The 13,152-nt window shown below is 45.4% G+C and overlaps 1 protein-coding gene across 7 annotated transcripts in view; it reads left to right on the forward strand.

The window, feature by feature from the left end:
• The window catches only part of KIF1B (kinesin family member 1B), a 139,003-nt gene extending 125,851 nt beyond the window's left edge, over nt 1-13,152 (forward strand). For all 7 annotated transcript variants that reach the window (XM_053920162.2, XM_053920165.2, XM_053920163.2 and 4 more), the window contains 9 exons: nt 54-115; nt 2,041-2,186; nt 2,369-2,608; nt 3,665-3,736; nt 5,578-5,699; nt 7,157-7,306; nt 7,675-7,867; nt 8,066-8,184; nt 8,728-13,152. In XM_053920162.2, coding sequence (XP_053776137.1) covers nt 54-115; nt 2,041-2,186; nt 2,369-2,608; nt 3,665-3,736; nt 5,578-5,699; nt 7,157-7,306; nt 7,675-7,867; nt 8,066-8,184; nt 8,728-8,770 — 1,147 coding nt within the window. In that variant the 3' untranslated portion in view covers nt 8,771-13,152. The remainder of the gene's footprint in view (nt 1-53; nt 116-2,040; nt 2,187-2,368; nt 2,609-3,664; nt 3,737-5,577; nt 5,700-7,156; nt 7,307-7,674; nt 7,868-8,065; nt 8,185-8,727) is intronic.

Consider the following 13,152-nt stretch of genomic DNA (forward strand, 5'->3'; position numbering starts at 1 on the left):
TCCTGTTTCTGTGCTGTGAGATATTAAGCAATTGTTTGTTTTAATTCAAATAGCAATCGAGTCACTGGAATTTATGAACTCAGTTTATGCAAAGTGGCAGACACAGGTAGTCCAGGTAAGATCGTATGGATGGGGGAATACGATATTTGTCTTTGCGTATGTTTGGAGTGTGTTATGTCCAAAGTCATAACACATGTTACGTGTTATGACTTTGTGGGGTAGATACAAACTTTTTAAGATACCAGGCATATTTTACAAGCCAGATTTTTGGTGCTGGAACTTATCTTTTTCTGAGTTACAACACTTCAGTTCATGACATGCAATACAATTATAAAAACTTTAAGTTTTTCAAAAGCATCAAGAAATTTATGTTTTTTAACTGTATCAACCAGAAACTTGATCAAACAAAATGTTACCAAGCTCTGGAATATTATTTACAAATTCAGGTGTGTTAGGATGAATTTGGCTTGGACAACTTCACAACCATTTTGCTGTCCACCTTAGCCGCAAAGGTAATGTGGCAGTTTCTCTTTACAGGTAATGTCAACGTAGAATTTGAACCGCCTGTGCTCTAGAACACAAATGAAGTTGAACTTTCGTTCTTTTTGATAGGTCTTTGGACTTCTTTTCCTTCAACTTGGTGGCCTTAAGCAGAACTTTGGATTTTTTTTGTTTTTGTTTTTAAACTGGGATATGGACAAAAGTCAGGGTTTCTTTCTGTTTGTTTAAGATTTTATTTATTTATTTTAGAGAGAGGGGAAGGAAGGGAGAAAGAAAGGGAGAGAAAGATCAGTTGGCTGCCTCTCACACATCTGCTACAGGGGACCTGGCGTGCAATCCAGGCGTGTGCCCCAACCAGGAATCCAACCAGCAGCCTTTCGGTTTACAGGCCAGAGCTCAATCCACTGAGCCATGCTGGCCAGGGCAAAAGTCAGGGTTTAAAAAAAAAAACATTTGGTTAATATGAGTTGGAATCATTTTAAAGAGCATATATGGAAAGAGGTCAGGGCTTACAGGTAAGATTGAGATTTTAAAAAACGAAGGCTTTGAGTATGAATCTGAGTCCTAGTAGCAGCTAATTATAGTGTGCAGGGAGTTTCTGGAGGGATTTTTAAAATTAACATAAATTCATGTGTTTTATATATAAAAGCAGTTTAACATTTTTAAAAAGTAATGTGCCCTGGCTGGGGTAGCTCAGTGAATTGAGCGTGGGCCTGCAAACCAAAGGGCCACTGGTTTGATTCCCAGTCAGGGCACATGCCTTCGTTGTGGGCCAGGTCCCCAGTAGTGGGTTCATGAGAGGCAACCACACATTAATCTTTCTCCTCTTTTTCTCCCTCCCTTCCCCTCTCTCTAAAAATAAATAAATAAAATCTTTTTTTAAAAAAGTAATGGGACCTGGCTGGTGTGGCCCAGTGATTGAGTGCAGGCCTGCAAACCAGAGTCGCCGGTTTGATTTCCTGTTAGGGAATCAAACGTGCCTGGGTTGCGGGCAAGGTCCCCAGTAGGGGGTGCGTGAGAGGCAACCACACACTGATGTTTCTCTCCCTGTTTTTCTCCCTCCCTTCCCCTCTCTAAAAAGTAAATAAATGAAATCTTTTTTAAAAAAAGTAATGGGAGGCGATGGGGGTGAAAGCCACCCATATCTACCATTCTAACTGAACTACTTAAATGTGGGATGTGGGGGGTGTGTACGTGCCTGTGTGTAGTCCCTTCCCACTTTCTTCATACAGGTGTATTTTTATGTATTTGGCACCATAGTGTACAGACTATTTTATCTCTGTTTTTTGCTTTAACATGGTAACTTTTTCTCAAGTTGCATTGCAGTTTTCATAATTACCAAAGAATATAAAACTCAGTTTTAAAAGAAATTCAGAGAGTTGCTCTGGGGAGAGGGTGATGAATTGTTATTAACTAACAAGATTCCATGTATTTTGAGATCAAATCTAAGTTCACCATGTATATGAATTACTCATTCATTTTGAGGTAAAATTGGAATTGAATTTTTCTGAAAAAAAGAGTTGTTTCCTCTTGTCTCAGGCATGCAGAGGAGGAGAAGAAAAGTCTTGGATACATCAGTGGCATATGTGCGGGGAGAAGAGAACTTAGCAGGCTGGCGGCCCCGCGGAGACAGCCTCATCCTTGAGCACCAGTGGGAACTGGAGAAGCTGGAGCTCCTACATGAGGTAGCCCAGGGCAGGAGATGCTCAGATGAGCTCTCAGATGAGCAGGAGCCCCCAAGTACCAGTCATCCAGTCCCACCTCTGTGTGATCCTGGCTTTTCAGTTTTGATCACGATGAGGCGTAACACTGTACTTACAAATCTTAATGAGCTTTGTATTTGTTGATTTGTGGTGGTGGTTCTTAGGTGGAGAAAACCCGCCACTTCTTGCTGCTGCGTGAGAGACTGGACGACAGCATCCCCAAATCCCTGAGCGACTCGCTGTCCCCCAGCCTGAGCAGTGGGACCCTCAGCACCTCCACCAGCATCTCCTCTCAGATCTCAACCACCACCTTCGAGAGTGCCATCACACCCAGTGAGAGCAGTGGGTACGACTCAGCAGACATCGAGAGCCTGGTGGATCGAGAGAAAGAACTGGCCACCAAGGTTAGAAGCCCCTCCCTTGGCCGAGCATTTTCCCAGTGAGACTCTCAGCTGATCTGTCAGTTCTACGTTCATCTTTCCTGGAGGGCCTGTGCTAACACTATGAATGTAGAAATACATAAAACTCAGTTTCTACCCTTAATAAGTTTGCAGGCAAGTGGTGACTAGCATGTGATAGAGGTGTATGTCTAGGCATTGTGGGAGCCAGAGAAGAGGCCTCCACAGGGGGGCACTTGTGAACTGACCTTGGAAGGAGGCACGAGGAGGGAGCCAGCCATCCTGCATAGTCAGGGTGTGGGAGTCCCGTGGGGGACCAGAGAAGGAGTTAGCAAGGTGGGCCACCGTAAAGGGTCTGTGGACCATTCTAAAGAGTTTCCAGTGCCTTGGGAAGTAATGTGGAAGTATTTTAAGCAGGTATTTGTGTTTTAGAAAAACTTCTCTGGCAGCATTAAAGAGGGTGGATTTGTGGTAAAGAGAGAGACTAGAGGCAGAAAAATCTCTTTACTGCAGTAACCCAGATGAGAAATGATAAAGGTTTATCTAAGTCAGGTGTGTGGAATGAAGAGGAGGGAGGGTCATGCTAGAGAGACTTGGGAGCTAGAATTGGCATTCCTTGTGTCCTAGACGAGGGAGAAGGCAGAGGGGTCGTTGAGGATGACTCCCAGACAGATGAGAGGGACTTAGTGTCTGTTTTGTTTTAATAATCAAATGGTGGTCTAATTGATTTAGGAAAATAGGTCTATCCAGAAGTCTCCGTGCCTTTTAGTGCCAGGGCAAATTAGGGATGAAAGGGATGCTATTGCATTCTTAAGCACTTCCAAGCTATGGTATTGCAGTATTCACTTTTATAGATTTGAGAGTGGCCTTTTTATCCACTCATTTTATCTTTTTTATTAGGCATATACAGGCTCCCTTGCTGTACGTTTAGTTAATTTCTAGAGCTGTTGAGCAGCATCTGACCTCCACTGTGGGTCTTAGGCATGTGATTTTCCCTTCTTGCCTTGCATTCAGGACTTCGTTTAACCACAGAAACTTACACTGCCCCTTTCTCTTCCCTAGTGCCTGCAACTTCTCACGCACACTTTCAACCGAGAATTCAGCCAGGTGCACAGCAGCATCAGTGACTGTAAGGTGAGCAGCTCAGACTTTCTGTCCCCAGCTTATACTGCTTTTAGGCGGCTTGATGTGGTGGTAGCATGGCATTTGAGGATGTGTGACACACCTGCTGTTGTCCCTGTCAGGTTGTTCAGAACACTGACCTCTGAAGAGAAAAGTATGTACTATGTCTCTCAGAGTGAAAATCAGATGGGAACTATTTTGGCTTTTTCCTGAATCCCTTGGAGAATATTCTGTAGGGGGTGATGTGTTAGTGTATGATAGGTCACAGGAAGTCCCAAGGTTCTTGGTGGCATAAAATTCTGTTGCCTTCCACAAAGAGTGAGGTGAACACTTTAAAGAACTTCTGGGTCATTCACTCTATTCTAGTCACCTTGACCTTTTTGCTATTTCCGAAGATACTTGAAGCTCATTCTGCCTAGGGGGTCTTTGTAACCTTGCTGTGCCTTTGCCCAGAGTAGTCTTCTTTCAGATGTTCCCATGATTGCCTCCTTTATGTATCGCCTTTGCCGTTCAAATGATGCCTCCTTAACAGCTCGATGTAAAGCCAACAGCTCCCTTAAACCTTCTAAACTCCTCCCCTGCTTCATTGTTTGCAGTAGCCCTCATCACTGCCTGACCCTCCTTGATGTGTGTGCTGACTGGTTTATTGTCTGCCTTCTCCACTGAGAATGTAAGCTCCAGCGGGGCAGGGCCTCTCCCATCTTAGAACAGTGCATGTTGTCTGTCTGGGTGCTCGGCCACGTAGACGGGTCACTTAATTAATGCAGGAGGGCAGTGGCAGTATAAAAAGCCAGCCTTGCCTCTTGTAAGTGTCTTGATTCTGACACTCAGGCCATAAAATACTTATTTTTTTTTTAATTAAGTACTTTTGAATTGTATTGTTGTTCAAGTACAGTTTTCTGCCTTTCTCCCCCCCAACTCCTCCCTACCACCCCAGTCATCCCCGCCTCCCTCCCCTGTTTCCACCCCCACTTGTTTTTGTCCATGTGTCCTTTATAGTTGTTCCTGCAAACCCTTCACCCATTTCCCCCCATTATTCCCTCCCCTCTTCCCTCTGGTTACTGTCAGTTTGTTCTTAATTTCAATGTCTTTGGTTATATTTTGCTTGCTTGCTTGTTTTGTCGATTAGGTTCCAGTTAAAGGTGAGATCATAGGGTATTTGTCTTTCACCACCTGGCTTATTTCACTTAGCATAATGCTCTCTAGTTCCATCCATGTTGTCGCAAAGGGTAGGAGCTCCTTCTTTCTCTCTGCTGCATAGAATTCCATCATGTAAATGTACCATAGTTTTTTGATCCATTCATTTACTGATGGGCACTTAGGTTGCTTCTAGCACTTGGCTATTGTAAATTGTGCTGCTATGAACATTGGGGTGCATAGGTTCTTTTGGATTGGTGTTTCAGAGTTCTTAGGATATAATCTTAGCAGTGGAATTGCTGGGTCAAAAGGTGGTCCCATTTTTACTTTTCTGAGGAAATTCCATACTGTTTTCCATAGTGGTTGCACCAGTCTGCAATCCCACCAACAGTGCACTAGGGTTCCCTTTTCTCCGCATCCTGTCCAACACTTTAGTTTGTTAATGATGGCCATTCTGACCTGTGTGAAGTGGTATGTCACTGTGGTTTTAATTTGCATCTCTGATGGCTAGCAATACTGAGCATCTTTTCATATGTCCCTGGACCCTCCATATGTCCTCCTTGGAGCCATAAAATACTTATTCGTAAGGCTTGTTTTCTTGAATGACCTGAAGCAGAAGATTAATGAAAGTGAGGCCACTAGTTGTCAAAGCTTCTTATTACAGAGGGAGTTTTTCTCCATCTGTGTCTCACGTGCTGTGTTCTGTTTGCTTCCAGTTGTCTGATATCTCTCCAATTGGACGGGATCCCTCGGTGTCCAGCTTCAGCAGTGCGACCCTCACGCCCTCCTCCACCTGCCCCTCTCTGGTAGACTCTAGGAGCAACTCTCTGGATCAGAAGTAGGTACCGGATTTCACTGAGAGAAGCTAATCTAGGGACCCAGGGAAACACCGGCCTTCCTCTAGCTCGGCGGTTCTCAACCGAGGGCAGCAGCATCCTGCTAGGCAGCAGTTGGAAATGTGTAGGAGCCTTTTCTAGATACCACAGTGACTGGGGCAATGCTGCCAACATCTTTTAACTCTACGTCCTCTAACTTTCTGCACCAAGTCATTGCCTCCTCTTCTCATTCCAGTTCTCTCAATTGTCCTTCCATTCCCACCCTGCTCAGCTACCCAGTCATACCAGATATAGGAAGCCCCGTCTTAGGGAAAATTATTTCAAAACTACTTTGGAAAAAACGTTTTGATGACACATGAAATATGTAGGTAAGAATAATGGAGACAAATTTAGTCTGTATTCCATGAGTTTATCACTACAGTCACTTCTTTGCAGTGCACCATCAGACTCCTTTCTTTGCCCTGTCTCCATTCCTTACGCTCACCTGCCAGAGCCCGCCTAGTTATCATCCAGCTGTCTCTCTGAATGTTCCAGCACTCACATAGTTGAATGTGGCTAGAGAAAATACCACAACCAGGTAATGGGACTGATTCTAGGATGCCACTGACTGTAAGACATTATTCTGTGTGCCACTAAGAAAGAAAAAGCACTCCCACTAAAAGATGACACACTACTGATTGTAAGACGCACCCCATCTCGAGGACTGGTAAGGCGTTGAACACAGCAGGGCACAGGAATTACTTCTCCCCAGCAGTGCTGGACTGGTGCGGGGTGATGTGTGGCACTGCACCTCCTGGTCATCGGGAACTTCCTGTTGGTCTGCTCTCTCTGCTGGTCCCTTCCGGCAGTGGTTCCCAGACGTCAGTGTGCATCCCCTGACAGCCTTGTTAAAGTCCCGAGGGCTGAACCCCACCCAGAGTTTCTGGTTCTGCAGATCTGGGTTAGAGCCTGAGAATTTGAATTTTTGAGTAGTTTCCAGGTGCAGCTGATGCTGCTGGTCAGGGGACCACACTGAGATTAGTTTCTTTTTGTAACCTCTGAAGTTGAATTTGGAATTACAGTCATACTTCGGTACTTGCTGTTTTCAGAACTCGTCAAACCCTATACCTACCGCGTTTTGATGAGAAAAAAATGTCTTAGTGCTTGGCGATTGCTCAGGACCTGTCGCACTGCTAGAACTTGCATGGGTCACAACACCGCCCCACGAGAGAAAGTTTCATTGTTCAGTACTCGTCGGTCAGTGCTCGTCATGAGTTCTAGAACGAATTAACGACGAGTACTGAGGTACCACTGTACCTTACTGACACCAGTTTGTCTTCTCAGCTGAGCTCTCTGACACTGGTGTTTGCAGGGCCCCTGGTGTCAGGGAGAGGCCTTGTTCCTCCTGAAGAGATGGTTGTACACGTTATGCCTTGACCTCACTGAAGCTTTTGTTACCCCTAACCTCTGTCTTTTAAAGGACCCCAGAAGCTAATTCCCGGGCCTCTAGTCCCTGCCCAGAATTTGAACAGTTTCAGATCGTTCCAACCGTGGAAACACCCTATTTGGCCCGAGCGGGAAAAAATGAATTTCTCAATCTTGTTCCAGATATTGAAGAAATTAGACCAGGGTGAGTACCACACAGAGATGCCAGGTATAAAAACAATCCAGCAAGAAGGTGCTTTCAGCTCCTCCATGAGGTCTGTGCTACAGCACAATGCACGTGGATCTAGGGGGACGCCTTGTGCTGGGTTTCTGCTCCAGCTGTATCTGGTAACGCGCCCCAGCCCAGCTGAGCATGTCCTGTGGCGCTTTGTTTTCCTCTGCCGTATTACTTTGGCAGATAAAGTTCTAGGCCAAATAGATCATTTGCCTCTTTTGTTCACATGAGGGACTTGGCCTAGGTGAGACATATTTTGATGGTCCTCAGGTCCTGATTACTTTCTTTTTGCGAGAAAATAACCTTTCTTGTATTGTTTTTTTTTTTATCCTTTTTAGCTCAGTGGTGTCTAAGAAAGGATACCTGCATTTCAAGGAGCCATTTTCTAGCAACTGGGCTAAACATTTTGTTGTGGTCCGTCGCCCTTATGTCTTCATGTATAACAGTGACAAAGACCCAGTGGAACGTGGCATCATTAACCTGTCCACAGCGCAGGTTGAGTACAGTGAGGACCAGCAGGCCATGGTGAAGGTCAGTCCTGCCCTCTCTTGGCTCTCCATTGCCACACACACCCTCGCCTTTTGAGTTCTGGACTCCGTTGTGTGGGACAGCATCTTTCCTGCATATCTGAACCTTCAATATAAAGTGCTGTATGCCCTATGAGTATGTCAGGTGGCCTCCATTGCTCATAGCCTCTGTAACTTTCTCATCTACCTGCGTCTCTTTCAGACACCTAACACCTTTGCTGTACTCACAAAGCACCGTGGAGTCCTTTTGCAGGCCCTCAATGACAAAGACATGAACGACTGGTTATATGCCTTTAATCCACTCCTTGCTGGCACAATACGGTAAGAAGCTATCCCTATGTTTCCTTCCCCTCCTTGGCTTTTGGTCCCAAGGGCTTCCAATATAAACAGAGAAGGAAGTCTTGTTGCAAACAGATTTAAAATAGAGGGAGGACAGGAATGTAAGTGGTTGTAGGGTGGTGATGAGGTCTCAGCTTCTCATAAGGTACCAGCTGGTGTCCTGAGCAGGAAAGGATACTGGTCACATTCGCACTCAGTTGATCTCCTGCTTTGACTCTTTGCTCTCAAGGGCTCTGCAGCCAGGGTCTATGGGCCTGAGTAAAGGGAAGATTGTGAGGACCTTAATGGTCTGCCAGGCAATGTTCGGCCCTATGATTCAGCCTCAGGTCCTATGAAGGGCTTGTGTTCCAGGGTCTGCTAATGGGGAAGATCAGAGCCCAGCCTGTTTCTTCAGGGAGCCTAGAGACCTGGCCCTTGGTGTAGTTTAGGAATGAATCCAAGGAAGGAACCCTGGAGGAAGAGACCTATGAGGGCAACACATATGGATCCAGTTTTCTAACCTGCCTCTCCACGTGTCACCCATAGGTCAAAGCTCTCCCGCAGATGCCCGAGCCAGCCGAAGTACTAAGAGACTCTGCTGAGCGCCCTCACTCGCCTTCCAAGATATAAAGAAAGTGTTACCTCTCATTTCTCTTTGTGATTCTTGACGGTTACTCTTGTATGTAATCCTGTGGCTTAACTACTTTTCCCTCCTTGTCCAGCACTTTTTCTAGCTCCCGTTCCCCATATCCATTGCTCTGTGCTCTTTCTTTTTTCCTGTGCTGAGAATCCTGTTAGTAGCATGTGGCCTAACAAAAGGGGGGGAAACAAAGCAAAACAAACTAACAAAAAACCCAGAGGGGAATCCAGTGAATCTCCAAATTATTTTTGGTATTTTTGGCTTCCTTTTGTATAATAGGTCCCCATTGTGACCACCTCTGATGTCTGTACTGCTGTTTTTGGATATCTTGGTCTTTTTTTTAAGACAACATAATACTTTTCTCCTTTTCTGTATTCGTGATATCACTTTAATTTTTCTTGGGTGGCTTAGAGACAAAGGGAGAAAACATCTGGCCTTTTTAGAACCTGAGAGGAAAAAACTTACCTTTTCCCCTTCTATTGCCTTTTCCCACCACTAGTTCCTACATTTTCCATTCAGGGAGAAGGTTGTAGTGAACTCAGCAATGGAACAGGTATATTTTCTGAAGTTGGGGCTTATTTAGAGATGGTTATACAGTCTTCAGTTAGTGGGGGAGAGAAGGGGAGAGGACTCTTTCGCAGGCCTGAGACAGTGGCTGCTGTTGGCCTTGTTGGAAGGGAAGAGCCAAGGTTTCAGAGGAGCGTAGGATGCGGGGGTGGGCCATGGATGCAGGTGGTCAGTAGGGTGCTTGTTGTGGCTCATGGCAGGATTCCGGTGAATTGTGCTCCTCCACGGGAGGGAGCCTCTTCTCTCTGTCTCCATTCTGTTCTTGGCATTAGTGATGATTGCAACAGTGTGGAGACATTCCAACAGTGCAGTGTCATACACAGATGTCCCACAAGGGGGAGTGTTTCACTTTCTGATGAGGAACTTGGCCATTGTCCTTTTAATTGTGGTAATGCTGAGTAATGACCTTGTGATTGTTGTAGCTGCCTTTGATCAAAGAATATAGCTTTCAAGTATAAACTTGGAAGTCTCCTCTGAATCCAGTGGTTATTTGCAATAATCCTTGTCAAACTGAAAATACTTCCAGTGATGCCTGTCCCCCTTATACTCACAAATAAGCAAACATGGCAGGCTTTGCTTTCTGGATCCCTGGATTAAAACCAATGGCCTCCCCCCACCGAAATGAAAACAAAAGCACGTCTGGGGGGTAGAGAACAGGGCCCAGCTGAGCCCTGGCCCCAGTGTTCTGTTGCTTGCGTCCATCAGGCCTCTCCTTGGTTCTCTGTCGGGTGTGGAAACTTTGCCAGGGGAGAAAGGAGGAAGCTGATAGTCTCCCCTGATAGGACAGGGACAGCTGCTTCCACAAGCCAGCGTGGAAGATGCTTTTTTTCTTTCAGCTGCCAGCAAATTTTACAGGAAGAGAAGAAAAGGCCTCCGAGTTACTTAAGTTGTTTTGCCAGTTAGTCGACGTGGGATGTTCTTACCATCCTTTACCTCCCCTGCTCAGACCTCTGTTTGACCATCCCTCGGGCATTCAAGACAGTATCTGCTTGTTCCCACTCTGGAGACTGAGGGTCCTAAGCCTTAAGGTTGCTGGCTCTCAGGTGCTGGGGAACTGGGTGGCTTTGCTTCAGACAGCAGAGGGCAAGGGCTATGTGCTCTGCAGGGGAGTTGCTGGGCAGGCTCGTTGTCACCAGACCCTTGCTTCTTTCCGATGTCCTGGCTGGGCTCATCGCAGAACAGGGTTCCCATCAGTACGCATTGTAATCGCCTTGCAAAGAGGGGGAAAGCGAGGCAGGGAGAGTTTAATAAAAGAAAGGATAGAAATGGTGACCTTACCTGAAAAGTGGGGAATAAAAACTCTAGTAGATTATTTTAACTTTCTTCTCCTTGAACATAGGTCACTAACAGTAATGTTACTTGTTTTCTAAGTGATATTTTAATGGACTTAGAGGTTTCTGCATTGTCTAATAGACACAATATACTCTTGTGGTGTATACGCAAATCTAGGATCTGTCCGTGCTTAGAGACAGCTTCCTGGACTGGAATTAAATCTAATTTCAGGGAAATGAAATTTGAAGGTTCCTGTTAGAATTAAATCATGGATGCTGCTGCTGATTCAAAGTTTGGTGCAAGGACCCATGTCTGTGTGACAAAAGATGGGGAGGCTGTGGGACAGGAAAACCGTGGGTTATGCTGAAATGGCTTGTTTCTTCTTCTGACTCAACACTGTCTCGGAGGGTCTTTGCGTTGGAGGTGTCAGCTCTTGGAACAGGCTGCACTGGGCTGTTTGTAACCTTCCGCGAGTCAGACCGCTTCGTGAGAGAGCAGGGCTTCCTGACAGGTGTGCCTTCTCCCAGCCGGGGGGCCTCTGCCGCTGTGGCTGACAGGTACAGACAGCCTCTTTTGGTACCCCTCTTTCTCAAAGGGCCCGTCTTCACATTTGAGTTGGAGCAGTTTCAGAGTTGATTTCCCCTTTCCGGACAGGTTCATCCCCACTTTGAAGCTCTGAGAGACGGTTTATGACAGGAACTATTGATGAGGCTTTGGCTGAAGCCATAGTGTCAGGGAAGTTTAGGAATGAACTTAACGTTTTAAGAAAACCACCTTTTTGAAGGTTTTTAAATTTTCTTCCTAAAATACTTCTTTCAACAAGCAAAAAAAAAGGCAGTAAGAAAACTCTTACACAAATTAAGGAGAAATGAGTACTAGTTAAAAGCAATCATCTGCTCTCCTCCTTCCCCATCCTCCTGTCTCCTGCCAAAGCAAAATACGGCCTCACAGCCCGCACCAGACCAGTGGTCACACCCTCCTGCCTGTGCCTGCCTGGGGGTCAGCCAGCTCTCAGGCCGGGCTGTGCGGGGTCAGCCAGCCCCTGCACACAGCCAGGAGTTCAGGAGGCTGCCGCTGCAGCCGGGAGGGCACCTAAATTGCAGTACATTGTTAAAACAGGATGATGGCAAGGGAAAATGATTTTTCCCAACCAGGAAACCACTATGATTTTATCAATATGTATAATATTTTTTCTCCTTCAGCTCTGTAGAACTTAGAGAGCTGCTCATATTTTTGATGGATTTTTTCAGCTCTTTTAAAATGAAGGAATAAATTAAATCATTGTGAAAGGTCTTTTGGGATCTAAAAAGATGACGACTTCACCTGGCACATATTTCAAAGCAAAGACTTCGTGGCCTGCTGCTTGTTCTCTAATTTGCAGGGATATTTAACTTTGTAAGGTATTTGTATATTTATACAGCTGTAATTAATTGCACATTGGACTGGAAAAGAGCGGACGGCCTAGCGTGCAGCACCCCTCGTGCTGTGTGTTCCACTCGGGTTCTGCGGGGCGGCATCGGGGCTTGTCTGTCTGTCTGACTTGGGTCCTTCATTTTTCCTTTTGGTTCCCTTTTTAAAATGTGACTGTTAACCTGCTCCTTAAAAAGAATTCTAATTCTGCTGCTGCTCTCAGAAGGAATGCTGAATGTATTTTCAATAGGACTCTAACTCGTGTGTACTGCATGCAGCTGTCCACCGTAGCCAACGATGATTCAGCCGAGTGTGTGGCCAAACCATTACTGTGTGAGGTAGGAATGTATTGATTTGTGTTTCCTTAGAATTGAAGTATCAGCTGAGAGATTATCTGCTTTTGCTGTTCAAAAGGCCATTTATGAAATTTGTATTTGAACCCCATAAAAATCTTAGGAAAGCCTCTAATCATTTGAAGGAAGAAATTAGAGTTGATACAGATTTCATGTTAAAAACTCACAGCCAAACGGCTATGCTCAGATGGGAAGTCTGAGCTGAGCTTGGTCTCTCGCCAAACCCTGGCTGTCCTGTGTTGTTTTCATGTCTTCGAGTTACCTTTTTTTCAAGCTGCGTAATCTGGCATCAGTTCACTTGAGGACTCGATCACCCTTCTCACGCTGAAGGCAGCGTCTTAGATTTCGTGGCTCTCATGTACTTGTCCGTTGAGATTTCAGGTCTCGCGTCGCCACCCTGTGCACTGCAGCAAAACCCATGAACATAAGTGGCCTTTCTGAACCAAGACTTCGCAAACTGATCTCTCCCCGGTGAAGGAGTTGAGCACATTAGCAACAATGTACATTATTTCAGGTTTTCATTTCCATGTTTTATTATGTAAATATTATCTGATGTTTGGAGCTTGGGTATACAGAATGTAAATATAGTTCTTGTATTTGTACTAATTCTGGTTCTTTTGCTGTATAGCCCTAGACGTGCAATGCAGACATTATCTAACTGTGTATGGCAACCTTGCATCACGGAACTATTAGTGAACGAGGTCGAATAATAAAGGTACAACCAGTGCA

This window comes from Desmodus rotundus, chromosome 3, assembly GCF_022682495.2.
Source record: "Desmodus rotundus isolate HL8 chromosome 3, HLdesRot8A.1, whole genome shotgun sequence".
Taxonomy (NCBI): Eukaryota; Metazoa; Chordata; class Mammalia; order Chiroptera; family Phyllostomidae; genus Desmodus; species Desmodus rotundus.